This window comes from Oryzias melastigma, linkage group LG19 (assembly GCF_002922805.2).
Source record: "Oryzias melastigma strain HK-1 linkage group LG19, ASM292280v2, whole genome shotgun sequence".
Lineage (NCBI taxonomy): Eukaryota > Metazoa > Chordata > Actinopteri > Beloniformes > Adrianichthyidae > Oryzias > Oryzias melastigma.
This window is the reverse complement of record NC_050530.1, coordinates 7,561,129-7,569,647: the sequence shown is the minus strand read 5'-3', so window position 1 is coordinate 7,569,647 and position 8,519 is coordinate 7,561,129. Positions and strand designations below refer to the sequence as shown.

At 36.5% G+C, this 8,519-nt stretch overlaps 1 protein-coding gene across 1 annotated transcript; it reads left to right on the top strand.

Annotated features, from left to right (window-relative positions):
* The first annotated feature begins 659 nt into the window (after positions 1 to 659).
* Positions 660 to 6,639, top strand: LOC112154308 (leucine-rich repeat-containing protein 51). The gene is made up of 4 exons (XM_024285161.2): positions 660 to 816; positions 4,201 to 4,406; positions 5,749 to 5,897; positions 6,457 to 6,639. The coding sequence occupies exons 1-4, from the start codon at positions 765 to 767 to the stop codon at positions 6,572 to 6,574; spliced, it is 525 nt and encodes a 174-aa protein (XP_024140929.1). The 5' UTR covers positions 660 to 764; the 3' UTR covers positions 6,575 to 6,639.
* The last annotated feature ends 1,880 nt before the right edge of the window (positions 6,640 to 8,519 follow it).

Sequence of the window (8,519 nt, the reverse complement as noted above, 5' to 3'; positions counted from 1 at the left end):
AATGTTAAGAATTTTTTTTCTAGAAATGTTTAAAAAATAAAAGAATTGAAATGATTAGTTATGTGTATGTTTGCATAAATTAATAAATCTGAAGAGCAATTTTTACTAAAAAAAAAAAAAGTATTTTTGACGGTAAAGTTTGATCAAATAAACAAGAATAATAAAAATAAAATTCAGTTAGTTAAGCCAAAAAAAATGACAAAAATTATGAATTTATTTACATTTTAAAGTAAAGCTCCTTAATAAAGACATCATAATCCGAATGTATTTTGACAACTCGGTTATATTTGGCTGGATCTCTTGCTCTGGGACCTCCCTGCCCCTCCGTGTGCAAATTCTGAACGCCTGAGGCAACAAAGAGCCCAGCGGACACAACAGAGACGACGGTGACAACAGGTATGACGCTGATCGAGTCAGACACAACTTGAAAAGGAAGCATTTGTGTGGAGGCGGGGTACAAAGCTGCACGTAGAGAAAGCAGCGAGAGCCGGCAGGCTAGGAACAGCTTGAAAAGAGCGCTCTGTGTGAAGCTGTCAAGCGAATGCACAGAGAGGAATCAGCTGATCAATCAGCTGTGGTCTGATCCCCCACTGCATTGATTCTTCAAGAAGAACTTTAGTTTTCAAAGCCAGGAAATCAAAACACGTCGGTTAACTTTAGACTGTTTATTTTGTGTGTGTTTTTTTTAATGCACGTGTTTGTGTTTACATATAAAACCTGAAAGTTCCAACTGTTTGACATTTTTTACACCTGAATTTTGACAAATGTATGCACCGCCGGTGGATTTGTCTTTTAACGAAATAAGCAGCGTAACAGGTACAGTCTTATTTTTTTTTTCTTTAAATTAATCTTTGTTACTTTTTAGTTTTCATCCTTATCCGGATGCTGCATTCATACGTCGAGATTTAATTTTAAATCAGTGTACAGACGCGATCCACGCGTGATTTCAAGATGGCGGCTGAAAATCATTAGCCGAAAACGGAAATTCCACAAGATTTTAGAGTTGTTGCCACTTTAACTAACTATTTTTAGTGTTCAGGATAGGCTTAAAATGTGTCAAAAGAGGGTAAACACTTCATTAAAGGACAATAACAAAAGTGTGTAGATCTGTGAAACTGCTAAGACTTTGGAACTTTAGTTTTTACGTTTGACCGCGGTTAGCTTCAGCACTTTACGAGATAAACTCAAAAAGCAGCTTTGCACTAATATAAAATGTGTTTGTAATGTGTAGTAATTTCTTCCATTTGGTGAAAGAACGCTTTAAAGTGTTGCTTTAGCAGCACAAAACTGCTTTTCTCTGCAGATCAGCTAATTCACGTTGATCGTGTAAGGATCAGTAGAGCTAAATCCAATATGGCCGCTTTTCATCCGTTTTCTTAGCTTCCTGGTTGCCGGAGACTGTCTTGGTTACAGTTGGGCAAAGGCAAGATGTACCCTGCACTGGTTGGTCTCTAGCCTGTCACAGACCGATAAAAACCGCTACGCTAGCTAGCAACCCGTTAAACATCTTAGTAAGCTAACGGGCCAACAGACCTAGCAAGCTCAGAGCAAGACGGCACCCACATAGCGGCCGCGATTGCTCTGGCTTTATGGGCTTATGATGTTTGTCTTATTTTCATAAAAAAAAAAAATCATAAAAAGCTTTATTTTTAATTTTCCACTCTCAGGTTAAGTCGTCAAACTGGACCACACACAGACGGAAAGTTTAAAATGGCCGTCATTCAGGTGCAACTCCTGCAGTAAATTTTGAAACTTGCCGTACTGCAAGCGTCTCTGAATGATCTGGTGAAGCCGAAATGTTTGCTAGCCCCTCTAAACCCAAGCTACTCGCTCAACATCATCCATGTTTTCCAACAAATCAAGTCCAGAAAAATGTTGCTCCTTCCGCATGTGGAAGGACATTTAAGGACAGGAGTCGAGTCGTAAATTTGACGTGCGATGAAAGAGGGGGCTCTGATATGAATTTTATGCACAAATCACTCACTAATAATCTTATTTATTATATTACATCATACATTTAAAAAATCTGTCTTTTTTTCTCAAGTCAAAGATATTGGAGGCAGTAATTTCACATAGAAAACAGCTTTATCTGACTAAATGAACATTTAATGAATCGGAAAAACATAAAATCTCAGTTTTATGCTAAATGAGAATAACTTTAGATTCTTTTTTTAAATCAACGTCTTGAAGTTGTTGACTGGTTGATGTCTTTGTGAGTATCACCTGCAAACTTCTTCAAACATTTCCTTAAATGTGACAGGAAAACCTGTGAGAATGCAGCATGTGGTATTCACATGAGACCCCAATGAATATTAAACGACCTGTCATTCATGAACCCGCAGTTTTCCAAACCCAACGGAAAACAAATTAATGCTTCCTTCAGGAGCTCTCATCTGTCAAGATAATAGTTTTTCAAATAACTACAAAAGTTTCTCACAAATACACAATAGATTTTTTTCAAAAGAAGCACTACAGTTTTCTAAACATCAGTTATAAAGAAAGTCACTAAAACTTAAATGTATATGTAAATGCTTACTGTACTTTAATGGACTGTTGCCGGTACAGTAATGTTGTTTTGCCAGTACTCATATCAAGTCTGTACTTAACATCAATTTTAAAAAGTTTGAAATGTTGTTCATTTGTTGCACTTTGTACAAAAAACATTATTACGATGACCTGGGAATTATTTTTCTGATGATCAGTATTTTTTCCTTTTTAAAATTGGACCAAAATTAAACATTTTATGGTCATTTTACTGTGTCTGCTAAGCCGCATCTCATTGTTTTTATACCAGTCCAATATGGCGTCGCACTTTTCTATCATAGCCAATAGTAAAAACTCTGCATCCTATCTCTAGCAGTATATACCTCATTGGGCTGTGCGGCCAAAATTTAAATATCTGAAGTTTAATAGATTGTCGCATCGCATCTGCCAATCAGAAACTCAGTTTTGGGCATGTGACGTTTTCAGTGACTCGATTGGCGGGTAGGATATTCATCCAATGCAAAGGTTTTTTTCCTGAACCTCCATCTATTTCCTCAACCTGCTGGAGCCAGATTTGCAGAGGTCATCCAGCTACGTTAGGGCAACGGCGGGATAGGGCTACACTCTGGACAGATTGCTCGCTATAGATTAGAATAGAATAGTCTTTATTTTGTCATTGCACTTGTACAACGAAATTAAAAATCAATCCCCATTCCTTGGTGCAGAAGCAATAACAATAAAATATAGGAAGAGAAGTATACGAATATAAAAGTATTAAACAAAGTCCTAGTGCCAGATTGAAAAAGATATTCCTATTAAAATACATAAATATAAATACTAAAATACTAAAAGTGCTCTAAACATTTTAAAAAATAAAAAAAAGGTCCTCTAATTTTATTTTTTCCCCTTGGTTTAATTCTAGACAGAGAGGCTTCAAGCTCAGCCGCAGAGACACAGAAACACACCGTAAGCGGCTGTCATATAGACACAGCCCCCGGAGTGAGATAAAACCCCCCGTTACCGGGAAATTTTTTTAACTAAAAAAAAAAAACAAAAAATAGAAATTTTAACATATACCTAAACATGGAGACATGATTAACAATGTTTTTGTAGAACTCTTCACAATAAATAAACCTAATCTCTCAACATCAGCTGCACCAAGTGCAGGCAGGGAGCGGATTTGCTCCATGGCGAAAGAGGGGCGGGCCGCAAAAATTTTCCAGGCATATCGGTAAAAATGCCCCTTAGAAAGTGGTCTGGTCAAAGGAGCATTCCTGTTTTTGTTTACATCAGAAACCACACTATGTTTGGTTTTATTTTAAATATAGTGTAAACAACAAACCCTGCTTCCTTTAGATTTACTTCCTTACATATAGTTGATTTAAGGTGAGAAAAATCCTAAAAAGGACAGAGAATTCCTTTTCCTTTGCATAGTTCTTTCTCATAACACATTCTTCCCCTATAAATACTAGTTTGTATTCAGGAGAAGCCGCATGCATAGTTTTTTGTGGGTATGCATCATTTATGCGTCTGGCCCCTCATGTCTCCGACACGGAGCATGAAATGTAGTAAACACATAGTGACTGCAGTGCATCACCTTAATGAAATAATAGATGGCTTTTGGCAGCAGTAATATATATGGAAAACTCAAGGAGAAAACAATTGCAAGCATGCCGTGTAGACATTTATCCATAATTGCTTTTATTTGCTGTTTAGATGCGCTGTCTAAGGTTCCCCGCAGAGGCCGGCGGCCCTTAAAGACCGACTCCCAGGGCAAGTACCTGAGCCGCTCTCTGCGCCTCGACAACAACCACATCACTGAAGTCTCCAACCTCCAGTGTGTACTCAGCCATTTCCTGGTTCAACCCTCAAGCATTGGCTGGCTGGACCTTTCATTTAACAAGATAACTTCCATCAGTGCTGTAAGACTCTCAGTTATTTTGAACTTTTGCTTTTACTGTTTTAAACTACATTTATTTACTGTGGTTTTGTGAAGCAGGAATGGAGTCTTTTGGATCCATATGCAAATGTTTTACTGAAGTGGAGCATGGGCACTACATATTATGTAGTCTAAATACAGGCAAAGGTCAAAATGACAAGGGTGAGGCAGGTAAACGAGGAAACAGGCAGAGGTCGAGTAAACTGGGAATAATATTGCTCAGAATGTCTGCTTAGGCAAAACAAGACTTCGCAAAATAGAAGTTGGTGGTGGTTGTTTAAATACTTGATAGTACTGATGAGGTGATGGTGATTAGCTGTGCTGGAAGGAAGGTGGCTGATGGGACTTGTAGTGAGGTGGTGGAGGTTAAAACTCTGGCAAGGGCTCCCTCTGGTGGACAGAAGTGAGAGCTGATGGTTAAATCATGACAGATTATGGTCTCTTTCTACAAAGAAGATCATAAGATTTTATGCGGAAGTAGATCTTCCTTTCAATGTTCAATAGATTTGTACTTTTTAGAGACCCACTCCAACAAAAGTCGTAGTGTTTTTATGATATATATCAAGAAAATTAGGCTTAAACTTGCATTTCTGAGTATTTTTTGTTAAAATTGTTGTGTATCTGGAACAGAGAAAAAAATGCAGTTTGTAGCTGTGACGTAGGTGCTACGATCCATGCTTTTTAGCATCTGGCTAAAAATTAGCTAAAAATAAGGTTGGGGTTGTGAGGGAATGTAAGCTAGCAGGAGAGAGTGTAAATAAAAGGATGATGGAGAGTGAGGGCAGGGTTGCTCAACGGTTCCGCCCACACCTGCTCCTCTGCAGAAACTATGTTCTAGAAAACGACAGTTTTCCTTTTGTTTTGGCTAAAAATTGCATAATCATAATTAAAAGACCACTGGAAACGCTTTAAAACAGATTACAAGACTAAGGCAACATATTTTAAGACTTTTTCAAACCAACATTGTACCAATCTTGTCACAGTTGGGCAATCAGGAGGAAACCCAGATGGAGGGAAGAATCACAAGCACATTCAAGGCATGAGTCTAAGGGCTTTAACTTACATAAACCATATTAACAAAACTCACATGGCTGAGAAAACAAGCCAGAAAACAAAACGAGTCGACACTGAGGGCTGCAGCAGAGTTCCGTAAACACACAGACCTTAATGACTGGAGTGCAGGCGGCTGTGACTGCTTAGCAGGATCCACAGGAGAATGGGCGGAGTCACAGCAGCCTGCACAGAAAAAAGCCACTTATGAAGCAAAACATGACAAATCTTGGGTTTTTATTAAACTCTTTGACTGTTTACATCATTTTTAACAGGTTTTGAGTGAGCTGCATGAGCTGCATGTGCTTTATCTCCACGGTAACCAAATCGCTAACCTGGCAGACGTAAACAAACTGGGACGGCTGATGAATCTGCACACAATCACATTGCATGGAAACCCCATAGAGTACATGGAAGACTACAGGTAAGCATTTTACCTGTTCAGTTTCTTAACATAGAAGCTCTGGATATCTAGTGTTTTCTTCTGTTTAATTCAAATTTGTGAATTGATTGATTATCCTAACACAGCCTCAGACACAAAATGTCAACATTTATTACAAGTTTGGCCAATCCTGACTTCCAATTTGAAGTAAAATTGAAAAAATAAAGTAACTAAAGCAATGTTAGTTCACCAAGTAACCACTAGGGGGCTTACTGCACACTTAAATCAGGCTCAACTTCAAAATGGATCAAAATCAGCCCCATTTCTTCTTACATGGAAAAACATCCTGTTTGGTTTTATTGAACATTTCATTTTCTGTTTGACAAAAGTCTGTTCTTCCACAGTCCTCAAAGTTGCATGAATCTTGCATTACAAACACAAGTTTCACATTCAGATTTCTGAATAAATTCCCCACAAATGTTCACATAATGAATAAACTGGGACAATTATTTTTAGAGTTTTTAGTCAGTTTTTTTTAATGTTTTTGCTAATTGAAACTATTTTGCTTTGATTTTACGTTTTGTGCGTTTCAAATGTGTAGGAATCGTGTGGTTTTCACTTTGCCTCACCTGAAGAGGATGGATTTCAGTGCTGTGACGCCACAGGATCACTTCTTGGCAAACGTTTTTGGTCGTCGCCTGAAGAGAAAAAACACATGAATGAGTCTCCAGATCATCACGTTACTCAAAACATGTCTTAAATAAATATCTTTATAACCACTAAATGTCCAAGTTCTTAAAATTCATGAATGAATAACATCAGTGACATTTATCAAACGGATACATAAAAAATAGTTTTAGTTTATTAGTTTTTTAGTGTTTTTCCACATTAAAAATTAATAAGGAAAAACTTGATCTTGTTTGAGGGAAAAAATATCGATTTAGTTTTATTTCTGTCAATTTGCAGCACTATGAAACATGAATTGATGAATTAAATGTCTTTAGAAAAATCCTCTGTAATACAATTTTCGTCTTTTTACACAACCACGGTGCATTGTATGGAACTCTGAGAGTGCAAACATTGCAAAAATGATGCATTTGAAATCTTTTCACAAACAAACAATATATTTTTTAAAATTTTGTGTCCCAATTAAAGTATTTAAACATTCTATTAAAACAGTTTGGAGCATGAAAGACATTTATTAGAACACGGCTTGTGTGTGTTTTGTTGTTTTATAATACATAATAATAGTGGAGCATCAAACTCTGGTAAATTCCTCTGCCAACTTTTAGGCCCTCGTAGGCCCATTTGATTTGTCAAAAATTTAAACATAAATTAGTTAGTTAAGTGATTGGTTAAGTTTCATGTTTTTTTCAAAGCCACAATGGAGGAATAAAAGAGCCACATGTGACCCCTACCCCACACCTTAACGGCAAAGAGGCCAACCAGGAAGTTGGGTCTCCAACAGCAATTGGAACTGAAAGAATCCTTTCAATTATGTTTTTGCTTTTAAAACTAGTTTGTCAATTGTATTGCAGATCAAAGATTTCTAAGCATAAAAATTTAAAAAGATGGGGAGCTAAAATGGTCACTATAGTAGCTCAGAACTACACTTTTTTTTAAATTTCACACTGTAGACACTGATTTGCATCCATGTTAATGCTACTATTGTCAAACATATATACATATATATTAACTCAAGTGTTTTTTCATAAATAAAACATGCACATAATGAGAAAATACTATTTCTTAAAAAATGAACCACGTCCTTTCAAAATAAAAGACACCCTGTTTCACATAGGATCAACTCGATGCAGCAAATGTGTAGTAAGTAGCTAAGTGTCAACAATTACAAATGTTTATTTTACTATTTGTGGTACATCTTAGTCAGAAATGTGTAATCAGAATTAAATCAGACCTAATTAAATGATTTTTGTTGTATTTTTTTGAACCATTAGGCACACTTAAAATATTTGAATTTATTAAAAAATACAAAGAGTCAAAGAGCCACAGGTTGCAAAAAAAGAAACAAAGATCCTCTATGAACAGATGCTTTTTTTCCACATTTTTTGCTGTAAGATCCTCCAAAAGAAATACTTTTTATATGCATGTTAGTAGTGTTCAAAACGTTGGAAAAGTTTCACTTCCAGTAAGAAAACTAAAAGAAAGATTAAAGCCTTCATGCATTTAAGGTGACGCTAAATTACAAGGAGTCTTGGATTTTTGCAAATTAGCGACATATGCTATTAAAGTTAAAAGCTTCCAAATTGAACAATTAAGAGACTTGGCATTAGTCAGGTCAGTGATTACCTGAAAAAGTCTGAACTAAAAGTTTTACACTGAAGTTGAAAATTGATGAATCAGAACTTCAAAACTTTAACTTTAATGCTTAAAACTCAATTTTGATTTTCTTTTACTTCCCAAAAACTCCTTTACAATAAAGATTTAAGTAAAGTTTTAAATGGGCCCTATCATAAAAACTCTACTTTTTGAGGTTTTAAATGCATTTTACTGTTCATTCCTCATTATAAAGAACCCCAAAGCGCAATTTTGATCCATTCATGCATTTAAGAGTAATCCTCTAAAACAGGGGTCTCAAACTCGCGGCCCGCGGGCCATCTGCGGCCCGCAGGATGATGATTTGCGGCCCGCGTCTTCATATGA

Excerpts from the sequence above, each read along its gene's own strand:
- LOC112154308 (XM_024285161.2), top strand. The coding sequence starts at position 765 with ATGTATGCACCGCCGGTGGATTTGTCTTTTAACGAAATAAGCAGCGTA. Across the intron at positions 817-4,200 it reads CGAAATAAGCAGCGTAACAG|ATGCGCTGTCTAAGGTTCCC; the intron begins GTACAGTCTTAT and ends TTTGCTGTTTAG. Across the intron at positions 4,407-5,748 it reads AGATAACTTCCATCAGTGCT|GTTTTGAGTGAGCTGCATGA; the intron begins GTAAGACTCTCA and ends CATTTTTAACAG.